The sequence below is a fragment of the Mustela nivalis genome (genome assembly GCF_964662115.1).
Source record: "Mustela nivalis genome assembly, chromosome: 5".
Lineage (NCBI taxonomy): Eukaryota > Metazoa > Chordata > Mammalia > Carnivora > Mustelidae > Mustela > Mustela nivalis.
Genome location: NC_139024.1, coordinates 137,443,362 through 137,467,783, shown reverse-complemented (window position 1 = coordinate 137,467,783; position 24,422 = coordinate 137,443,362). Strand labels below are relative to the sequence as shown.

Sequence of the window (24,422 nt, the reverse complement as noted above, 5' to 3'; positions counted from 1 at the left end):
AGGATAATAAGAAAATATTACAAACAACGTTATGCCAATACATTATTTGAAAGTTAGATGAAACATATTCCTAGAAAAAATACTATTTCTCAAAACTGACCTAAAAGAAAACAAAATTTGAATAACCTAATAACTGTTAAGAAATTTAACCTGTGGTTAAAAACTTATCACAAAGAAAACTCCAGGCCCTGATGACTTCACTGGTAAATTCGATCAGACATTTTACGAAAGAATGTTGATCTTCAAAATATTGTCTCAGAGAACAGAAAAAAACCCTTCCAAATTAGTTTTATGAGAATAGCATAATTTTAAAATCAAGTCTATAAGAAACAGAAAACTGCAGATCTATTTCATCCTTGAACACAAATTTAAAAATCCTAGACAAATATTTGCAAATCAAATCCAGAAATATATAAAAAAGCCATATATTCCAACCATATTTATTTCAAGAATAGAAGGCTTTAACATGCAAAAGGTAATCATTTTATGTCACTATATTAACAGCATGAAGCCAAAAAATTATGAGATTGCTTCTAGATATATGGACCAAATATATATTTTATATATAAAATACCTAAATATCAAATACATAAATATCAAATTTATTGACAAATTTTTAGTCATTTATGATAAAAGCTCTTAGCAAACTAAAAATGGGGAAACATCTCTTATTCGATAAAATGCTTTACAAAAAAACTTAGAGTGACAACTTTATTTTTTTATTTTTTTAAAAAGATTTTATTTATTTATTTGACAGAGAGAGAGAAATTACAAGTAGGCAGAGCAGCAGGCAGAGAGAGAGGGGGAAGCAGGCTCCCTGCTGAGGCTGAGCAGAGAGCCTGATCTGGGGCTTGATCCCAGGACCCTGAGACCATAACTTGAGCCAAAGGCAGAGGCTTAACCCACTGAGCCACCCAGGCACCCCTAGAGTGAGTACTTTAAATAAATATGCATTTCCAAACTTTTAAGATCAGACATCGAATTAGGCTTTAGTTTTACATTACCATAGTTCATTTAGCTCAATCTCCCCAATTCAATTTACTTCAGTAAGAATCAAAGAATCAGTCCTGATAAAGTGCCTCTTTCAAAGTCAGTAGCTAACAAATTGCAAAAAGCAATTTTAGATTTACAAATCCCCTGGAATTCATTTTTGAGTAATTAGGAACCTGGGGTCAAGCTCCATTTTTTCCATATGGACACTCAGTTGTCCCTGTTCCACTTGCACAAAAGGCTCCTTCTGTCTGTCTCACAGTGCAGGACTGGTCACAGGTCTAGCATAGTACAGAGATGTGTTTCTGGGTTCCTCAGGGCATCCTGCCAGCCGCTCTGTCCACGCTGCCTGAATACCACATGCTAGCTTTTATTTTTTTTTATTTAATTTAATTTTTTATTATGTTATGTTAGTCACCATATAGTACATCATTAGTTTTTGATGTAGTGTTCCAAGATTCATTGTGTATAACACCCAGTGCTCCATACAATCCCTGCCCTCCTTAATACCCATTACCAGGCTCACCAACCTCCCCTCCTCCATTCTAAAACCCGCAGTTTGTTTCCCAGAGTCCCTAGTCTCTCACGGTTCCTCTGCCCTCCAATTTCACATGGTAGCTTTTAAAAATGACATGACAGGGGCGCCTGGGCGGCTCAGTGGGTTAAAGCCTCTGCCTTCGGCTCAGGTCATGATCCCAGAGTCCTGGGATCGAGCCCCGCATAGGGCTCTCTGCTCAGCAGGGAGCCTGCTTCCTCCTCTCTCTCTCTCTGCCTGCCTCTCTGCCTACTGGTGATCTCTGTCTGTCAAATAAATAAATAAATCTTTAAAAAAAAAAGAAAAAAAATGACATGACATCAGATTAAGCGAATCCTCCCACTTTAGTTACCTGGCCATTCCTGGCCCTCTGTATTTCTACATACATTTTAAAATCCACTCAATTTCCTCATAAAATCTGCCTGAATTTCTATTTTTTTAACTATCCTGGTCACTTAATATGCATTTTGAAGCAATCCTACAAACTGTTTTTGAATATCTAAAATAACATGAGAATGGCCAATATCAAATTGAAGTCAGGGGCCATGTCTGGGGAGGACAGCAGGAAGAGAAAGAGAATGTCATCAGGAAGGGTTAGGTGTGTCAAATGCACTTCTGGTGCTTTCACTCTCTAGAAGAATCTGTGACAAAATTGTAGTATATTTGCGAGAGGTAACAGCTTAGCTGGGAAGAAGGCACATAGTCCTATGTTATCAGCAAATCTAATCAAGAAATATATGCTTATATGTTTAGAATATTTATCATTTTAGAAACAAATAAAAATAAATATAAAAGAGCTATCTGGCTCTCAGAGGGCAGTTAACCTGGAGTTCACAATCTGCCAAACGGACTCTCCAGGGGTCATGTATTTCTTATTCACTAACTTCGGTAGTGAATTACGGTCCATAATTGTCATTTACAAAGCTCACAGGGAGGCCCTTCAGAAAATAAATTCTTCTCTCATATTGAAAGAAAACATTTGATTCATTACTAGACCAAGTGATAGAAAGAATAATTAAGCCATCCACTATATAAATTACTGCTTACTTTAACCATTCTTCATTTTCAAGATCACAAGATTATAGATACAGAATACCAACATAACGGTACAAAGTGTGAAAAGCTGTAAAATAATGTGATCACAAAGTAATTCTCATTTCTCTATCTAAACACAGGCTGACTTTAAGTCCTAACATTTCAGATGACCCCAAATGCTCCTCTTACCCTTTGAGTGAAGGAGCAGAGCCTGCCTCTAATTGGAACAGGGAAGAGATTTGTTTTTCCTATAGCCCAGGATGAGATACATCAAAGACAGCAACAACCACACTTACCTTTCTAAAGCATTTAGTAAGGTGAATTATGTGGCTTCAACTTGGACCCCAGAACATTAATATAAACCTTTAATTTTCCATTTGAATTGGCTCCAATCAACACTTACTATGTCTTTGACAACTCCCAGGATCTTGCTCCTAGGTTGAATGGCTTTGAGGTTAGTATTTCAGCCCTCTTCCCCTTTGGCCCAGACAGTTAATATAGTTGGACAGGTCATGGTGACCCTGATTTCTATACTCAATTTGAGATAAAGAAAAATTGTTCCATAGGTACATATGCCCATGACCCCAACCAGTTACCCTAGGAGAGTAGCCACAGCATGTTCTAGGCAAAAGGAATATTTCACACTTGATGAAGGGTCAAACTCTAAGGGATGATTTCAAGCATTCGCCAGCAGAAGGTAGGTTTTAGGCTGGAATAGCTTTTCTAGCAGCCTCATCATCCCATTCCGTAAGTGACAGTTCATTCATAAAATGGCTATCGTAATAAGAGACAGCATTGTCTCGGGCCTAATTGTAAGCACCCAGCATTGCTGGTAGTGAAATAATGCAGAAAATAAGCCTTACTGACATGAGCTCAGTATAAATATCAGAAAACAGCAAGCTACCTTCATAGACCATTCCAACTACCTTGAAAAGAGGCAAATAAACCGTTGAGGACTTCTGGAAAACTTTCCCTCACACTTAAAAAGAAAAGGAAGCAAAGGTGTCTGTTTTCTGCTTCTGGATCTTATATGAGGCGATGCTCAGTGTTCCTGCCGCCATCTTTCAGCCCGAGGGGGAAAAGCGTTCAAGGTTCTAGCCCTGGCATCACTGAGGGATGCTTGCTATTGTTCTTCTTATTTAAACTATTTTGCATTGGCTTTTCCTTGGTTGAAGACAAAAGCATCCCCTACTGATATCCTGTAACAATGACTTCCCATATTCATACCTGGGGAGAAAACCTACTGACATTCTTGTTTAACTGACCCCTCATTTTCTTTCCTCCTATGACGAGTCCTTCAAAATGGTACTTGTTCCTGGTCTCTATCCTGATGATTTCATTTTGAAACTCTAACTTCTTCTCTCCAGCTTTATGAAGGTATAACTGACAAATCAAAATTGTATATGCTTTTAAGGTGTGTGATGTGATAGTTTGAAACCCATAAGCATTATGAAATCTTTTCTAAAACTTCAACAATTTTAACTTTTAGCATCCAGTTTAGATGATTCTGTATAGTATAAATGGATCCCTCTGCTTCCAGAAGCAGAAATACCAAAACCTCCTCAGGGTGCCTGGGTGGCTCAGTTGGTTCAGGGTCCAACCCATGGTTTCACCTCAGGTCATGATCTCAGGGTCATGGGATCGGGCCTCACACTGGGCTCCAGGCTCAGTGCAGTCTGCTTGGGATTCTCTCTTTCCCTTTCCATCTGCTCCTCGACAACCCCCCACCCCTGCGCATGCCCTCTCCCTCTCTCTCTCTCTAAAATAAATACATAAAATATTTTTTTAAAAACACCAAAACCTCTAGTGAGATAGATAATTTCTAAAATATACTGCACATAATTTGTCAGATTTTATGGATGTTGCCAAGATTTGAAGTTTAATGTGTTGTCTATAAATAGGAAGTTCTTGTAAATCTCCAAGGTTAATAGCCAAGAAAACGTAATATGGATATTGAATGTGTGTACATATAAAGGTCATATAATAAACAACCTTCTAATCTACACTACAAGAGAGCTGTGGAAGAAGACACTGAAGATCTTATTCTTATTTTTTTTTAAGCGCCTTAAACAAAAAAGAAATCTGTGGTAGCAGTTTTTGAAATATATAGATGTATCACGAGATATCCTGCCTTAACAAAACCAAAAAATAGTCATAAATCCACAGGCCTCTGAGGATAGAGGTTCCAATACAGATTTCCAATACCGTCCTCTCCAGAGGACTCCACAGATTGCAGGTCAAAGAAATGTCCTAGTATCGTAAGAGTGGGGTTACATACCACCAATTCAGGCAAAGCAAGCTAAAGATGGAGATTACGGGCAGGAAGGGCCAGCAATTATGAGGACTATAGCTTCTGTGCTCAGAAGAGTTATGTTTTGTAGTAGTTATGGTGGCGGTGATGGTAAAAATATGAATACTAGTTAATCTGGATGAGACACTTACTTTGTGAGAGGTTCTAACGCTTTGCATATAAGCACTATGATGCTTCCTAAAACAAACTTGTCCATTCTTTAATTCATTGTATCTCTCCTCATTTTGCAGTCAACAATGATTACAGAGCACATACCAAAGGTTCTATAGATGCTCATCCTCCCCACATCTTCCTCTACCTCTTTCTATTACAGGTTCCTAATAAAGCAAATATCAATACAGGAAGTCAAATTAATTTTTTGGTTCCCCAGTGCATATAAAAGTCATATTTATACTATACTGAGGTCTATTAAATGTGCAATAGCATTATGTCTTAAAAAAAAAAAAAAACAATGTATAGGGGCTCCTGGATGGCTCAGAGAGTTAAGCCTCTGCCTTCGGCTCAGGTCATGATCCCAGGGTCCTGGGATCAAGCCCCGCATCAGGCTCTCTGCTCAGCGGGGAGACCCCTCTGCCCACCCCTCTGCCTGCCTCTCTGCCTACTTGTGATCTCTGTCTGTCAAATAAATAAATAAAATCTTTTAAAAAAAATCAATGTATATACCTTAATGCTATATGTATATACCTTTATACCTTTATTGCTAATCATCATCTGAGCTTTCAGCAAACTGTAGTCTTTTTGCTGGTGGAGGGTCTTGCCTTCATGTCAATGACTACCGATCAACAACAAGGTGGTGGTTGCTGAAGGCTGGAGTGGCTGTGGCAATTTCTTAAAATAAAACATCAGTGAAGTTTGCCACATTGATTGACTCTTCTTTTCACAAATGATTTCTCTGTAGCACATGATGCTATTTGATAGAATTTTACCCACATTGGAACTTCTTTCAAATTGGAGTCCACCCTCTCACCCCATTTTACACCCTCGCACCTTCTCAAGCTGCTGCTTGATCAACTAAGTCACAGTCTAAATCCTCTGTTGTCATCTCAATGGTCTTCACAGTGTCTTCCCGGGGAGTAGGTGCCATCTCAGGAAACCACTATCTTTGCTTATCCACGAGAAGCAATTCCTCATCTGTTTGAGTCTACTAGGAGATGACACATCTTCAGGCTCCACTTCTAATTCTAGTTCTCTTGCTGTTTCCACCACATCTGCAGTTCTTTCCTCCACTGGAGTTCTCAGCTCTCAAAGTCATCCATGAGGGTGGGAATGAACTTCTCCCAAACTCCTGTTCATGTTGACTTTTTGACAATTTTCCACGAATCTTATATGTTCTTAATGGCATTCAGGATGGTGAATCCTTTCCAGAATGTTTTCCATACTGGCCCAGTTTGCCCAGATCCATCAGAGCAATCACCATCAATGGCAGCTACAGCCTTATGAAATGTATTTCTTAAATACTAAGACGTGAAAGTTAAAATCACTCCTTGACCCATGAGGTACAGAATGGATGTTATGTTAGCAGGCATGAAGACAACATTCATCTCATTGTACATATCTCTGAGTACATACATATATCTTGTTGTTCATATCTGTCACCATTCGGGTGACCAGGTGCATTGTCAATGAGCAGTCATATTTTGAAAAGGATCTTTCTGAGCAGTACGTCTCAAGACAGAGCTTAAAATATTCAGTAAACCATGATACAAACAGACATGCTGTCATCCAGGCTTTGTTTGTTGTTCCATTTATAGAGCACAAGCAGAGTAGATTTAGCATAACTCTTAAAGGCTCTAAGATTTCTGGAATAGTAAATGACCATTGGCTTCAACTTCAAGTCACCAGCTGCATTAGCCACGGACAAGAGAGTCGGCCTGTGCTTTGAGGTCAGGCATTGACTTCTCCTCTCTAGCTATGAAAGTCCTGTATGGCATCTTTTTCCAATAGAAGGCTGTTTGGTCTACACTGAACATATGCTTTTTAGTGCTGCCAACTTCATTAGTGACCTTAGCGAGATCTTCTGGATGGTTTGCTGCAGCTTCTCAATCAGCCCTTGCTGTTTCACCTTGAGCTCTGATGTCACAGAGATGGCTTCCTGCCTTAAACCTCATGAACCAACCTCTGCTAGCTTCAGATTTTCCTTCTGCAGCTTCCTCACCTCTCTCAGCCTTCCCAGAATTGAAGAGAGTTAGAGTCATGCCTTAGATTAGGCTTTGGCTTAAGGAAATGTTACAGCGGGTTGTCTTTCATTTGGATTACTCAAACTTTCTCCCTATCAGCAATCAGACTGTCTTGCTTTCTTACCATTCATGTGTTCACTGGAGGGGCACTTAATTTCCTTCGAGAACATTTCTTTGCACTCACAACTCAGCTAACTATTCGAGGCAAAGGGCCTACTTTTCAGCCTGTGCTGCCATTCGACATGCCTTCCTCACTGAGTTTAATCATTTCTAACCCTTGATTGAGAGTGAGAGATGTGCAAGTTTTCCTTTCACTTGGAAACTTGGAGGCCACTGTAGGGTGGGTAATTGGTCTGATTTCAATACTGTTGTGTCTCAGAGCATAAGGGAACTGGAGGAGAGGGAGAGAAATGGAGGACTGGCTGGTTGCTAGAGCACACAGGAGACACACTACATTTTTAATGTAAAATGAAAAGTCACGAAGTTCAGTGACTTAGCATGGTTTGTGGTGCCCCAAACAACTGTACTAGTAACATCAAAGATCACTGGTCAGAGATCACCTCAGAAATACAGTAATAATGAAAAAGTTTGAGGAATTCTAAGAGGTACCAAAATGTGACACAAAAACACAAAGCAAGCAAATTATACTAGAAAAATGGAGCCAACAGATTTACTGGACACAGGGCTGCTACAGACCTTCATCTTATAAAAAGTGCAGTTATCTATGAAATAAAATAAAACGAAGCACACTAAAATGAGGTCTACCTGTAGTCTCTTGGGGTAAACATCGGTTTCTAGAAAAAGAGAGATACGTGTTTTCTGTGTACATGTGAGTTGGGAAAAAATGCATATGGAAATAGTGAAAAAAATCAGAGATCCATTCATAACACTGCAACACCATGAAGCTGATGGGATTCTCACAGCTGGATTTATTTGGGAATAGAATGAAGAATCTCTTCATAATCTGCATTAAGTCTCTATCAGACAACATTTATGATAATGACAGCAGAACCAGATCTAGCAGCAATTCCAAGCCACGGAGATTAGCAAGTAATCACAGTCTCAAGTCCTAATACAATTCTGGAGAGACATGGAGGGATTTTGAGAATTAAACTAGTAAAAAAACATTTTTTTAAAAAAAGGAAGAAGATAATTTTGACCTCCACATGCATTGGTCAGTGTCAGCAAAATTCTACATGTACATATACAGTTCTGTTATTTGCTTTATATTATTTTATAATTATCTCTTGATGAAGCCATCTCTTCTTCTAGATTGGAAACAACGTGAACGTCAGGAACTGTCAACTTCATCTTCCAGATTGGATAACAGTGTTTTGGTCTAGGGACAACAGTTCACGAGTTTACTGTCAGGAGCTCTTTGCAGTCAGCTGCAGACCAAATCCTAGCTGTGTCACTTACCACTACAGTCCCTGTGGCTGAGTTACTTGTGATTCCCTGCCTCAGTTGCATCACCAATAAAATTAGTTGATAGTACCTACCCCATCAGATTGTAATGAATGAAGGTTATAAGATTGGCAAAGTATTTAGCCCAGCGGCCTGCACATAGCACTCAACAATTGGTGAGTATTATAAGGTATTAAACAATAGACTCAAAATGGATGAAGGACCTCAATGTGCGAAAGGAATCCATCAAAATCCTTGAGGAGAACACGGGCAGCAACCTCTTCGACCTCTGCCGCAGCAACATCTTCCTAGGAACAACGCAAAAGGCAAGGGAAGCAAGGGCAAAAATGAACTATTGGGATTTCATCAAGATCAAAAGCTTTTGCACAGCAAAGGAAACAGTTAACAAAATCAAAAGACAACTGACAGAATGGGAGAAGATATTTGCAAACGACATATCAGATAAAGGACTAGTGTCCAGAATCTATAAAGAACTTAGCAAACTCAACACCCAAAGAACAAATAATCCAATCAAGAAATGGGCAGAGGACATGAACAGACATTTCTGCAAAGAAGACATCCAGATGGCCAACAGACACATGAAAAAGTGCTCCATATCACTCGGCATCAGGGAAATACAAATCAAAACCACAATGAGATATCACCTCACACCGGTCAGAATGGCTAAAATCAACAAGTCAGGAAATGACAGATGCTGGCGAGGATGTGGAGAAAGGGGAACCCTCCTACACTGTTGGTGGGAATGCAAGCTGGTGCAGCCACTCTGGAAAACAGCATGGAGGTTCCTCAAAATGTTGAAAATAGAACTGCCCTATGACCCAGCAATTGCACTATTGGGTATTTACCCTAAAGATACAAATGTAGTGATCCAAAGGGGCACATGCACCCGAATGTTTATAGCAGCAATGTCCACAATAGCCAAACTATGGAAAGAACCTAGATGTCCATCAACAGATGAATGGATCAAGAAGATGTGGTATATATACACAATGGAATACTATGCAGCCATCAAAAGAAATGAAATCTTGCCATTTGCGACAACATGGATGGAACTAGAGCGTATCATGCTTAGCGAAATAAGTCAAACGGAGAAAGACAACTATCATATGTTCTCCCTGTTATGAGGAAGTGCTGATGCAACATGGAGGCTTAAGTGGGTAGGAGAAGAATAAATGAAACAAGATGGGATTGGGAGGGAGACAAACCATAAGTGACTCTTAATCTCACAAAACAAACTGAGGGTTGCTGGGGGGAGGGGGTTTGGGAGAAGGGGGTGGGATTATGGACATTGGGGAGGGTATGTGCTTTAGTGAGTGCTGTGAAGTGTGTAAACCTGGTGATTCACAGACCTGTACCCCTGGGGATAAAAATATATGTTTATAAAAAATAAAAAATTAAAAAAAAATAAGGTATTAAACAAATTAACATACAATACATGGACCACTGAACTAGGATTGCTGGAAGACATCAATAAGGGAAAATGGCCGGCCCTGGCCTCTAGAAACTGCCAGTCTTCATACACCCAAGCATCCCAGCTGATGCTTCATACTATAGGGAGAGCAAGGCCAAACTCTGACACACTTTCCCGCAGCAGTCTACCCACGATTGACCTTGGAGATGCCTTTGCGGTCACTGTCCTGTTGAGGCCTGCACCACACCCTGTGCACATCCAGCCTCATCCTCTGTATCTCTAGTCCTGGTTATTTCCCTAAATTAAGTACTACTGTTTTCTTTTCATAAACAAAGCACATAAACAAATCTCTGCCTTACGCATAATGTTTAAATATGCATTTAAACTGTATGAGTTTATTCACACAGTCCGCTCACATTGACAAATACAAAAGAATGAATGAATGAATGAACGGAAGAACAAATGAATGAATGAGAGAGGGGCAGTGACAGAGAAAGGAAGAAAGGAAGGAAGGATGGAAGGGAAGGAAGAGAAAGAGAAGGAAAGGAAGCAGAAAGGAAGCCCTTCGGCAGGTCATAAATACAAAAGTGTTACAGGATTGCAACTGAAATTCACAGGGCAAGAAGAAAGAAGAGTTTCAAGATTAGTTCAAAGGAATGATAACTCATGGATCTACTTATTGTAATAGTAGGAAAGATGTTAGGGTTCGAAGCCAATGGCCAAAAAAGAATTTTTGTGACGTCTGTAATGCAAAAAAGGTGGTTTTATGAAAGCACAGGGACAGGATCCATGGGCATAGGTAAGCCTCCCAGGTATTTTAGAAAAAAAGTTTCCAGGATCCTGAGCGGGATGAGCTATTGTTTGGAAAAGGGCATTTGAGACCCTTCAGATATCTACCAGTGGGTCATCTGCTGGGGGATGATGTCAATATGCATCTTGGGAGGAAGAGATAAAGGAAGTTTCCAAAGGAATTTTTTTATGTGAATTTAGACTTATAGGAGCCTGGGGTTGGGTTAAGATTGCCTTTTGCCCTTAATAAAGCATTAACACTAAGGCAGCTGAGTTCCTAGGGAAGGTGGTTCTGCCTGTTTCGAGGACTTGTCGGGGGCTGCAAGTAGTAAGGAAATGTCATAATTTTTCTTCTGCCTCTGTTTTCCACGTCAGTTATACTAAACCAAAATCTATACTGCACTGGAGGAAGCAGTGAGTTTAATCACCTGGTCAGACTATCTCACTTCATCGTCTCCTTTTACAGGTGAGGTTGCTGAGGCTCTGACAAGTAAGATGAGTTGGTCCACATCCTTCCATAGCTTCAGAGTATGGTCCGTGGACCCAGATCGTATGCATCGTCTGGGAATTTCATAGAAATGCAGGGTCCAGCTCTGTGTCAGCCACACTAAATCAGAATCTGCATTTTAACAAGACTCTCAGTTGACTCATTTCCACGCTGAAGTTTGAGAAGTATTAACACAAGCAGCTTGCTATCAGTAAGTTAATAAACCAGATAATTTCACTCAATGCCTTATTTTTCTAGAAGCTGTACACCAGTTTTTGGAACTGTTAGAATAACTTAAATCCTGATTACAGGGTCTTGGGATCGAGTCCCGCATCAGGCTCCTTGCTCAGAGAGCAGCCTGCTTCTCCCTCGGCCTGCTGCTCACCCCCCTTGCTTGTGCTTTGTCTCTCAACCATTTCCCCGACTCTAAAGTGCAAAGAATAATTGTACCTAAACTCAGAGGGTTATTAAGACACATCAAGGCACATAAGGTCTTTGGAATATGGAACACTGAGTGAGTACTCAGAATACTGAACAGAGTGAGGCCTGAATGAGTGTTAGCCACTAAGTGCAACTGTTACTATGATGCTCTTACACAGGGTGTGGTCCGGGATCGAGCCCTGCATTGATCGAGCCCTGCATTGAGCTGTCTGCTCAGCGCAGAGCCTGCTTCCCTTCCTCTCTCTCTGCCTGCCTCTTGGTCTACTTGTGATCTCTGCCTGTCAAATAAATAAATAAAATCTTAAAAAAAAAAAAAGAAAGAAGAAAATGAATAAGGAAAACACACTGCAAATACTAATCCCAAGAAAGCCAATGTGTCTACGTTAGTATCAGAAAAACTAAACTTGAAATGTATTATCAGAGATGGCCACTTCATAACAATAAAATGGTAATTAACAAAGCCCAAAGTTAGTTCTCTGCTCAGACTAAAAGCTTGATAAATCTCTTATTTTTCTGCATGTTATTTCTGATGGTTTATGAACTCCTGTGTCTTTATGGACCTGTATTTAAAACTTCTTTCCAAGGAATGCCTGGGTGGTTCAGTCAGTTAAATGTCTCCCTTCAGCTCGGGTCATGATCCCAGGGTCCTGGGACTGAGTCCCATATCAGGCTCCCTGCTCAGAGGGGAGTCTGCTTCTCCCTGTCTCTCAATCCCTCTGCCCTGGTCATCTTCTCTCCCGCTCTCTTGCTCATGCTTTCTCTCTCAAATAAAAAAATCTTGTTAAAAAAACTTCTTTTCAAATACACATGACTTTTAAATTTCACAAGTTCCTTTTCAAACATGACCATTTCAATTCTTAAAAACTGTTGTTGTTATTATTATCATATTCTTCAAGTCACTTTACCTGGAATTTCACATGCTGGTTGATATCTGACACACGGAACTGCTTCAGGAAACGCTCATCCTCACTCCAGAAGAGGCGGATGTCAGGGATGTCATAGAGGATCATGGCCAGTCTTTCCAGTCCCAGGCCAAAGGCCCAACCGATCCGATCATGAGCACCCGCTACAATTAGGAAAACAAAACGAAACGGATTTAGAAAATATAAAGACTTCACAGGTGAATGCTACTTGCTGATAAGTAACCAGTACTACTGGTTGAGTGCCCACTGGGGGCAAGGCACTGGGGAGGGGCTGTGGAGGCCTCCATGAGGGTCCCTGTCTTACGTTTCTCATGCTTCCTACATTCCTCAGTCACTTACCGCACTGAAGCACTCCGGAGTCACGCTGTCTCTCATACTGTTTCACTTAGAATTATATTCCAGGCTCTTTAAAGCCCTGGTTTCTGCCTCTGAGTAATCCTTGTTTTCCCTGATTTGAACATTTGCCCTACTATGTGCAGGTTACAGAGGAGAGAGAGAAGATCGTCTCTTGTCCCTACAAGGCTTACTAGATGGGCAGGTATGTTTGAAACATGCCAGAATGGACTGTTACTATTCAGAAAGAACCCTCAATTTCATATAAAATAACCCTCACCCTTAGTAAGAATTGCCTCAACAATACAGAGAGCAAGCAAGCCAAGGTGAAATGCTTATCTAGTACCACTCACTCCAAACGCAAGGTGTGTTGTTTATATTACAGCAATGCCATGAACTTGAAGGGTTTATTTCGCTTATTGAAGCAGAGTAAGACCAAACACAAAGCGCTGTGTGAAGAAGCAAGGGAGCAATTCATACTCCAGAAAAAGCTTACGGAAAGGGCTCGTGAAAAAGTTTACAGAAAGTTGAAATATAATTTCAGCTGGACACTAAGGGGGAGTAGGATCCTTGGAAGGCTGCAAACAGCCTCAAGATTTCACTCCCAACATGCCTGCCCTATGTAATTCCCTCCCTCTGAGTGTGGGTGGCCCCAAGAACTGAATGATCAGTGACTTTATATGCGGGTCCCTCTGAGCAAACCAGCTCACAGAAATGAGAAGGCCATGTGGCTAGGCCCTGAGGGAAGCCTCTAGAAGCTGGGGAAGGCCTTGGCCATCAGCAAGAAATGGGACCTCCATTCTTATAATCTCAAGGAAATGAATTCTCCCAAGAGTGTAAAAGAGCTCAGAAGAGGACCCTGAATTCCAGAAGAGGACATAGTTTTCTGACACCTTGATTCCCACCTATGAAGACCCAGAGAAGGGGACCCAGCACCTGGACTTCTGATGCAAGGAAATGTGACATAATAAATTTATGTTGTTTTAATCCATTGGTAAGAGGTTAACTTGTTACCCAGCAAAAGAAAACGACTATGCATCCAAGATGTGGAGAGAGGTAAAAGAAAGTTCCAGACTGAAGGAATGCCTTTAATAAAAAAAGGGTGACAGTGCAGCATGCAATGGTTAGGAGCAGTTTCTGGAAACACAGATGGTTCGAGGTTGAGGCAGGTAAGAGAGGAGAGGATCCATTTCTGCCCTGGGTGTCCTACCTGGTGTCCTACCTGGGGTCCTACCTACCTGGTGTCCTACCTAAAAAAAAAACAACAACAACAAAGATAAACATATAATTGAAGCCATGCAGAAGATGAACCTCTTCAAATGGTTTGTTTAAAAGCTGAATGAATTAAAATCGCCAAAATGAGATCGCAAAAGCAAATGATACAGAGAGACAGAATGGCTCAGTAGTGGGAGAGAAGGTGTATATGAAAGAAAAGAGAGTGGCTGGCTGATTGCACCTGTTCCTGAGTACGAATGAACACTCTGGTGAGGAGGAGGGGAGAGGGATATTTAACCACACAGTGAGGTCACAAAAAAGTGTGCATGGCCCCTGACCCTGTGATCAGGTGCCTAAAAGAGCAGCTAAAGTGTGAGGCAAAATATTTTAGAATAATTCATACTGATACATGAGGTCTTAAAAAACGGTTGGTGACTAAAGACATGAAATTCAATATAATCATGATCGACTTTTTATATCTACTTAAAGAAGATTATTTTGAAAATTACAGTCCTGGTGGTATGGTTCTAGCATATTCTGTCTGCAGTGGGTGGTTTTAGTGTCCTCATCGCTGCTGGTTACACCATTTATTTTTACAACAATTTGGAAACAACATGGCAACACAAATCAAGATCCTTAAAAATGTTCATACTCTGTTCTTTTAACCCTATTCTAAAGCAAAACCAAGAATAACAAAGAGCCCTAAAAGTAGGTAAGAAAAAAAGCAGCAATCTAATTTTTTTAAAAAAGATTTATTTATCTGAGAGCAAGAGGGTGTGGGGGGAGGGGCAGAGGGAGAGAGAGAACCTACAGCAGGCAGACTCCACACTGAGCGTGGAGTGCCAAATGCTCCACTGACTGAGCCACCCAGGTGCCCGAACAATCTAAATTTTTAAATGGATGAAGACTATGAAGACATTCATAGAAATGGAAAGAAAAATTACCTTTAAGCAAATAAAAAGTTTAGTTAAGAAAAATGCAAAGGGAGCGCCTGGGTGGCTCAGTAGGTTAAGCCACTGCCTTTGGCTCAGGTCATGATCTCAGGGTCCTGGGATCGAGTCCTGCATCAGGCTCTCTGCTCAGCAGGAAGCCTGTTTCCCTCTCTCTCTCTCTCTCTCTGCCTGCCTCTCCGTCTACTTGTGATTTCTCTGTCAAATAAATAAATAAAATCTTTAAAAAAAATGCAAAAAAAAAAGTAAAAAGTAAAAAGTAAAAAAATACCAGATTAGCTAAATAAATAGAACTGTTCCTATACTTGATAGCAAAGCCAAGGGAACACAAGCACTCTCTGCGTAACTCGTAGGCTCACAACTGTTTTTTTTTTTTAATTTAATAAGCATATAATATATTTTTATCCCCCAGGGTACAGGTATGTGAATCGCCAAGTTTACACACTTCACAGCACTCACCATAGCACATACCCTCCCCAATGTCCATAACCCCACCCCCCTTCTTTCAACCCCCCTCCCCCCGGCAACCCTCAGTTTGTTTTGTGAGATTAAGAGTCACTTATGGTTTATCTCCCTCCCAATCCCATCTTGTTTCATTCATTCTTCTCCTACCCCCTTAAACCCCCATGTTGCATCTCCACTTTCTCATATCAGGGACATCATATGATAGTTGTCTTTCTCCGCTTGACTTATTTCACTAAGCATGATAACCCTCTAGTACCATCCACATTATCACAAACGGCAAGATTTCATTTCTTTTGATGGCTGCATAGTATTCCATTCACAACTGGGTTTTTAACCCACTGACCTAAGGAGAAGAATACAGCAGTAGCTATCAAAGTTACAGATGCATATACCACCTTATTCTTCTAGCTACCGGAATGCATCCTACTTATGGGAAATTATGAATGTGTAAGGCCTCTTGCTGGGGTATTGCTTATAAAAGCAAAAGACTGCAAACAACCCAAGGTCCATCACTAGGGAACTGATTAAATAAACTAGGCCATGTCCACACAATGGCATGTTATAAAGAATCTCTGAAAGATTTAAAAAACTCAAAGCAGCAGCTGCCTGACGTTGTTTTCTTTTGTTTCTTAATCTGGGGGAGGGTGGAAAAGAACTGGGCACCTGGAGGAGAGAGATGGGGAGACTTCACACTACGTGCCTCCTTAAAGAGTGACAAATATTTCAGACAACAGAGATTTTTGTTACTAGGTAAAATACAGCAATGTCTTTTCTGTTTATTTTTAAGAGGTTGTAAGAACAAAGTACTCCTCTTGTGTCACACTGGGGCTAAACTTTCAGGATAATCATGATTAGTAAAAATGGATTTCTATGTCCCCCTTTTATAGCTAGGAGTGGTCTCTTTCGTTCTCGCACACCATTTCCAAACCATCCCCACTATGTGCCGTCCAAATTTGTGATCACAGAATAATAAAATGGTGGCTCTCTTATGCCATTAACTTTGAAGTAGTTTGTTATTCAACAAGGGCTAACCAGACACTGTTAAAACATCTGGTTTGCCTTTTATTGTAAACATTTCCCATTATGGAAACGCAAATAAAGACTAGATAAGGTTTCACTTAGGAGAGATCAGGAATTAAGCTTAAAATAAGATGAGTCCCCTATACCCTAGTACCCTGTATATGCCAGAGTATCAATTATGTCACAATATCACATCCATCCTAAAGCCATGCCATCCCACATTATTCATCGCATTGCTCATCCTACATATAGAGCAAACAGTCCTAAGCCAAAGCTATGTAATACTCCTTCTCCCAACCAACTACTGTTTTTCATCTGATTTTTCTACTTTACGATGAGTGGGATCATCTTCCATCTAGTTATTCAAGGCAGAAACCTGGGAGTAAATTTTAACTCTAACGTTACCTCATTTCAGATATAGACGTTTAAATTATATTTAAAACCTCTCTCAAAACTATCCCTTCTTTCTAGTCTAATTGTCGCTACAGATTTGCGCCTTCCATAAACATCTCTCACCTGGGCTCTTCCAAGAAACACCCAAGTTGTCACCGTCTGTCTCCCTATTTGCTCCATCTGTGCTAGTGCCACCAATTCTCTTTCTAAAACATAAATTTGGACACTGTCACCACTAGACATGTATAAGGGTAGAACAATGAATGAGTCATATTTGTTCTTAATTTTATTTTGCATTTATTCTCTTTCTAAAACACAAAAAGCAGCTTAAAATTGTTCCAGAGATCCCCATTCAGTCTATCTGAACTTGACTTCTCAGGAAACCTTAAGATTTGATGTGCAAGGTCCACTGGGAAAATGCTTCATTGTAAGTTAAAAATTAGCATCTCTGTTTATCACTTGGCATCAAGGCAATCAAAAAGACAAAGGGAAAAACTAGTATTCAGTGTGTTACAGACAGATTGAGAAGCACTGGTCTGAAAAAGTTGAAAGAACTTTCAAAAAAATTTCTACTACATCCCAGGTTGTTAATTTTGACACATATAAAATTATGCACATGACACTGCTCAACAACAGAGTTCATGGTCTTTTCAAATGCAGATGGGTCTTTTGCCAACACAAATCTCAAAATACTTACAGGGAATGACCCATCCCCAAGGTGAAAATAAATCAGAAGTTAACAGTATAAAACTATCCGGGAAAACTCCCAAATATCGGGAAATTTAACAACATACTTTTAAATAGACCAACATGCAAAGAAAAATCTCACAAGAAAAATTAGGAAATGCACCGAAGCGAATACAAATTAAAATGCAACACATAACAATGTATGGGATGCATCTAAAGCTATGATTCAAACGAAACTTATAGCATTAAAGGCATATGTCAGAGGAGAAGAAAAGTGTCAAATCATTGATCTACTCCCTTACAAAACTAGAAAAAGAAAACTAAGACCAAACTAAGCAAAATAAGGAAAAAATAAAGATAACCTAAGTGACAAAATAAAGAGAAAAGCAATAGTGAAAACTGATGACAACAAAAGCTGGTTTAAAAGAATTTTTTAAAACTGACACACAGTTGATACACAATGTTACATTAGTTTCAGATGGACAGTATCATGATTCCACACCTCCATTATGTGGTGGTATGCTCACCACAAGTGAAGCTACCATTTGTCACAATACAACATGATTGCAGTTATCATCAACTATATTCCCTTTGCTGTGTCTTTAACCCCGTGACTTCTTCCATATCTGGAAGCCTGCATCCCCCACACCTTGTCACCTGTTTTGCCCACCCTCTAACTACCTTTCCAGCTGGCAACCATTAGTCTGTTCTCAGTATTTATGGATCTGTTTCTGCCGTTTATTTCTTTGTTTTGTTTTCTAGATTACACATGTAATCACATGGGATTTGCTGGAATCAAAAAGACAAGTAACAAGTGCTGGCAAGGATGTGGGAAAAAAGAAGGCTCATGCACTGTTGCTGGGAATGTAAATTGGTGCAGCCACTGTGAGAAACAGTATAGTATGGAGGTTCCTCAAAAGATGAGAAATAGAAATACCATACAACCTAGTAATTTCACCACTGGGAATCCCTCCCCCCAAGAAAGAAAACACAATTAAAAAAGATATCTGCACCTCTATGTTTATTATAGCATTATTTATAGCAGCCAACATATGGAAGCAACCCAAGTGTCCATCAACAGATGAATGAACAAAGAACAGGTGGTTCTTTGGAATGGAACATTGCTTAGTCATAAAAAAGATAAAAGCTCTCTCTATTTGACTTATTTCACCACTGGGTCCATCCATGTTGCCACAAATGGCCAGGTCTTATTCTTTTTTATGACTGAGTAATAGTCCACTCTTTATGTATACCAAAGGCTGTTTAAAAAATATCAATATGATTGATAAATTGCCAGCCAGACTAATAAGGAAAAAAAAAGAAAGGAAAAAAGAGAAGATACAAATTAACAATGTCAGAAACAAAGGATAGGACCTCACTAAAAATAGATCCTAGAGACATTAAAAAGATAATGAGGGACTAGAAGGAATATTATGAATAACCTTACACAAGTGAATTCAACAACTATTCAATAATCCACACAAAATGGAAAAATTCCTAAAAACGAAACAAAACAAAACAAACAAAAAAAACCCCACCTCATCTACCAAAACCCATTAAGAAGAACATATAACCTATATCAATTAAAAATACTGAATATGTAATGAAAAACTTTCCCACAAAGAAAACCTGAGGACCAGATGGCTTTTACTATGAATTCTATCACAATGTGAAGAAAGAAATAATACTAATTCTTCCAGAAAGTAGAGAATAATGAAATTTCATGCCAGGATTACCCTTATACCAAAACCAAAGACATTCCAAGAAAAGAAAACTTTAAACCAATATGCATCATGAACAGAGAAAACAAATCACCTTTAACAAAATATTAACAAACTGCATCCAGGAATTCATGAAGAGGACATGACATCAGGACTTGATTTATCCTAGGAATGCAAGGTTGGCTCAACATACGAACATCAGTCAATATAATTCTTCAAAAAAGCAGATTAAAAAAGAAAACACATGATCATTCAGTAGATGCAGGAAAAGCAGTTGAAAATATCTAAGTTCCATTCATTATAAAAATTCTCAGCAAATAAGGAACACCGGGCATTTCTTTAATCTGATAAAAGACACAATAAAAAAGCCAACAGCTACATGGATAAGAACAAGTATTGTGAAAATGTCTATGCTACCTAAAGCAATCTACATGTTTAATGCAATCCCTAACAAAATACTATCATTTTTTTTCAAAGAGATGGAACAAATAATCCTAAAATTTATATGGAACTGGAAAAGACTTCAAGTAGCCAGAGGAATGTTGAAAAAGAAAGTCAAAGTTGGTGGCATCACAAGTCCAGACTTTCAGCTCTATTACAAAGCTGTCATCATCAAGACAGTATGGTACTGGCGCAAAAACAGACACATAGATCAATGGAACAGAACAGAAAGCCCAGAAATAGACCCTCAACTTTATCATCAACTAATCTTTGACAAAGCAGGAAAGAATGTTCAGTGGAAAAAAGACAGTCTCTTCAACAAATGGCGTTGGGAAAATTGGACAGCCACATGCAGAAAAATGAAACTGGACCATTTCCTTACAACACACACGGAAATAAACTCAAAATGGATGAAGGACCTCAATATGAGAAAGGAATCCATCAAAATCCTTAAGGAGGACACAGAAAGCAACCTCTTCGACCTCAGCTGCAGCAACTTCTTCCTAGAAACATAGCCAAAGGCAAGGGAAGCAAGGCAAAAATGAACTATTGGGACTTCAACAAGATCAAAAGCTTTTGCACGGCAAAGGAAACAGTCAACAAAACCAAAAGACAGCTGACAGAATGGGAGAAGATATTCACAAATGACGTATCAGATGAAGGCCTAGTATCTAAAATCTAGAAAGAACTTATTAAACTCAACACCCAAAAAACATATAATCCAATCAAGAAATGGGCAGAGGACATGAACAGACATTTCTGCAAAGAAGACATCCAGATGGCCAACAGACACATGAAAAAGTGCTCCACTTCACTTGGCATCGGGGAAATACAAATCAAAACCACAGTGAAATATCACCTCACACGAGTCAGAATGGCTAAAATTAACAAGTCAGGAAATGACAGATGATAGCGAGGAAGCAGAGAAAAAGGAACATTCCTACACTGTTGATAGGAATGCAAGCTCGTGCAGTCACTCTGGAAAACCGCATGGAGGTTCCTCAAAACGTTGAAAATAGACTACCCTGTGACCCAGCAATCGCATTACTGGGTATTTACCCTAATGATACAAATGTAGTGATCCAAAGGGACACACACACCTGAATGTTTATAGCAGCAATGTCCACAATAGCCAAACTATGGAAAAAACCTAGATGTCCATCAACAGATAAATGGATAAAGAAGATGTGGTATATATATACACAATGGAATACTATGTAGCCATCAAAAGAAATGAAATCTTGCCATTTGCGATGACATGGATGGAACTAGAGGGTATTATGCTTAGCGAAATAAGTCAATTATCATACAATCTCCCTGATATGAGGAAACTAAGAGGCAATGTTGGGGGTTTGGGGGGTAGGAAAGGAATAAATGAAACAAGATGGGATCGGGAGGGAGACAAACCATAAGAGACTCTTAATCTCACAAAACAAACAGAGGGTTGCTGGGGCAGGGGTAGGGAGAGGGTGGTGGGGTTATTGATATTGGGGAAGGTATGTGGTATGGTGAGTACTGTTAAGTGTGTACACCTGGAAATTCACAGACCTGTACCCCTGGGGCTAATAATACATAACATGTTAATTTAAAAAAATAAAAAATTAAAATTAAAAACAAAAAACAGAAAAAACAAAACAAAAAGCCCAAGGGCTAATACAATACTCAACGGTGAAAGACCAGTTGCTTTGCCTTCAGGACCTGCTTGAAGACAAGAGTATGTCCATTCAGAAAGGGGGAGCAAAACAAAAACAAAAAAACAGATTAACCAATTGGAAAGAAAAAAGTAAAACTGTCGTTATTTGTAGATACATGACTGACTACATAAAAATTCCTAAGGAGGGGCGCCTGGGTGGCTCAGTGGGTTAAGCCGCTGCCTTCGGCTCAGGTCATGATCTCAGGGTCCTGGGATCGAGTCCCGCATCGGGCTCTCTGCTCAGCAGGGGGCCTGCTTCCCTCTCTCTCTCTCTGCCTGCCTCTCTGTCTACTTGTGATTTCTCTCTGTCAAATAAATAAATAAAATCTTTAAAAAAAAAAATTCCTAAGGAAAACATTTCAAAGGTTACCGATATACGAGTTTAAGATCATGATCTACAAAAATCCACAGTGTACATGATTCAGGGGCATCACTGTCAGTGGGGACAAGTGGAGAACCTCTTCTGAAGATAGGAGACTGACTCTAATGGGAGGTCCCGAGGCTACGAGCAGTGAGGGAGCCGTTACAGCAAACACCTGGAATCCCAACCACCTTGGTAAAGGATGAGCTCTTCATTAGGGAGCAGAAACAGGCCTCAAGCTTCCTTTTGCCACACTCAAGTCTCAAAATTATTCTTATGGAGAAGCCTACTTGTGACAATCAATTACTGTGGAGATTTGCAAAAAAGGATGTGGCATCTGTTTGCTGAGTTGTACCAAATTTTGCCTTTGAAACACTTTGTTTTGGTCCCATCTAGAACAGCTTCTTCTGAATTGCGCCCTGCACTGTGCTTTCCTACTAGGACATTAGTAAGACACCAGACGTCTCTGTCCACGATGCTGATCACCGTATCACATTACATAGTCTTCCCTAGGAGATGTCATTGACTAAACTGATTTCAGATTTAAGAAGATGCAATAAGCTTCTTTCCCCTGAACAACTGGATTATTTTTCACTTTAACGATACCATGAGTTACATAATTGGTCATAATGTTCTCCTTAGTCTGGCCCATGGAAGGTTAGAGCCAACCTTGCGGGTCACCTCTACAACTGTACAAGTGTTCAGGGTACATTTCTCCGTGTGACTCTTGGCCCAGTTTTATTTTCTTATCCTTATTTCCTCTTTGTCCTGATTATCCCAACTATTTATTTTATCCTCTTGTACATACTTTTATATGGTACTTCCAATTCTTTATGGAAGAAAGTGAGCCATAAATAACTAGACACTTAGAGATACTGTCAGCCAAGGCAAGTCTAATTCTCAGGTCTTTGGCACTCCTCGGCGGTAATTTGTTGCCAGGTGCTCAAGGGCTGACAGGGTTTTAAGGCAGTCTGTTTTTTCCCTGTTCCAATACTAGAGGGTTCCAGTAAACCAGAGTCCCTAAAGCAGAAGGCTGACTACAAAGAAACATCCTCAATTAAACAGAATATTCAGGATGGGAAGCAATTAAGTATTCTCATTAACACAGCTTTGTGCTGAATGGAGCCACCGACACAGGAAAAATTGTTTTTGTTTTTGGTGAAAATCATTCTAAGAAGGTCAGCTAAATATAGAAACAAAATGATGTGAGATGAGAGCCCAGAGGTGGGAAAATTAAAAAGAAGAGGAAAAAAAAAAAAAAAAAAGAGGAGGAGGAGAGGCAAATGGCACCTGAAAAGAGGACAGTAAGGTCCTCGGTGGGAAAGTGCAGAAACTAAGTGGGTCTCAGAGCCTACAGCCATCCAATCCCATAACTGTCCCCTTCTACCGCACATGGCTCTCCACGCTTTGCCTCAACAGCTGCGGAAAAAGAAGCACTGGCAAGAGAGAAACCAAGTCACCGCACAAGGCTCAGCCCATAGCCTCCCGTCTGGCCCTTCCAAGCAGAGACCCTGTGAGCAGGAGTTATTTCAGAGAGACAATGGCTGCGCTAGCCAATGGTCATGATGGGGAACAAAGAGCACTGAGGAAAGACTAAAACTGGCTGCTACTGCTCAACGCCATGCCTCTGAAGGCATAGGGTATCTGTGCTCTCGGTGGAAGGCACTGGGGGTGGTGGGTAGGTGGAGATATTTCTCAAACCTTCTCCCAAAAGGCCTAGAAAAATCACTGTGTCATGCAGAAGAGGTCCTATCACCAACGTGAGAGACGGCTGAGAACGGGCAGTTGTTGACTGTGAAAAAGAACTACCCACAAACATACAGTATTTAATCTGAACCAAGAAAAGTGAAGCCTGTGTGTCTTCCTCTCTAGTATGTGATGATCTTGAGCCACAGAGAGATGGTTCCATAATATAATTACACTTTAGTTGGACAATGCACAAGAAGCAGAGAGAATTTTTAGGGTAATGAAAATACTCTACATGATACTATAATGATGGATAATGTCATTACACATTTGTCCAAACCCACTTGGATGTATAGCCCCAAGACTGAACCCTGAGGTAAACAATGAATTTGGGGTGATAATGATGTGTCAATATAGGTTCTTCAACTGTAAAAACTGTAGCACTCTCATAGGGAATTCTGATCATTGAGGAGTACCCATGGGTAAGGTACAGAGGGTATATGAGAATTCTGTCTCAGTTTTGCCATGAAGCTAAAACTGCTCTAAAAAATTAAAGTCTTCATTAAAAAAGAGAGGGACTACTCTTGTGAAAATGGGGAAGATAATCGTGACTTCCTTCCACATAAGTCTATCATTAAGACTAAATAAGACAGTCCATGTAAATCAATAGGCACATAAAAAATGCTGTAAAAATTTTAGCTGGAACAATCATTAATATAAGGGTTCTATACAACTATTTCTGAGAAAAATATTGAGCAAATGCTCTAAAGAAGATTCTTTCAAATGTTGAAACCCTGTATATTTTAATTTTAATTAGCTCATTGGCTTACTATTTTAAAACAATTTAAATAAACATAACTTCATGGGGAAAAAAGAGAGGGGAGAGTAGAAAGATAACACATAAAATGGGAGAAAGGATTTGCAAATTATATA

At 39.8% G+C, this 24,422-nt stretch overlaps 1 protein-coding gene across 13 annotated transcripts in view; it reads right to left on the bottom strand.

Moving 5' to 3' along the window:
• FARS2 (phenylalanyl-tRNA synthetase 2, mitochondrial) overlaps nucleotides 1-24,422 on the bottom strand; it is a 519,420-nt gene that overhangs the window by 189,878 nt on the left and 305,120 nt on the right. For all 13 annotated transcript variants that reach the window (XM_082731026.1, XM_082731036.1, XM_082731034.1 and 10 more), the window contains one exon: nucleotides 12,507-12,667. In XM_082731026.1, the coding sequence (XP_082587152.1) occupies nucleotides 12,507-12,667 (161 nt within the window). The remainder of the gene's footprint in view (nucleotides 1-12,506; nucleotides 12,668-24,422) is intronic.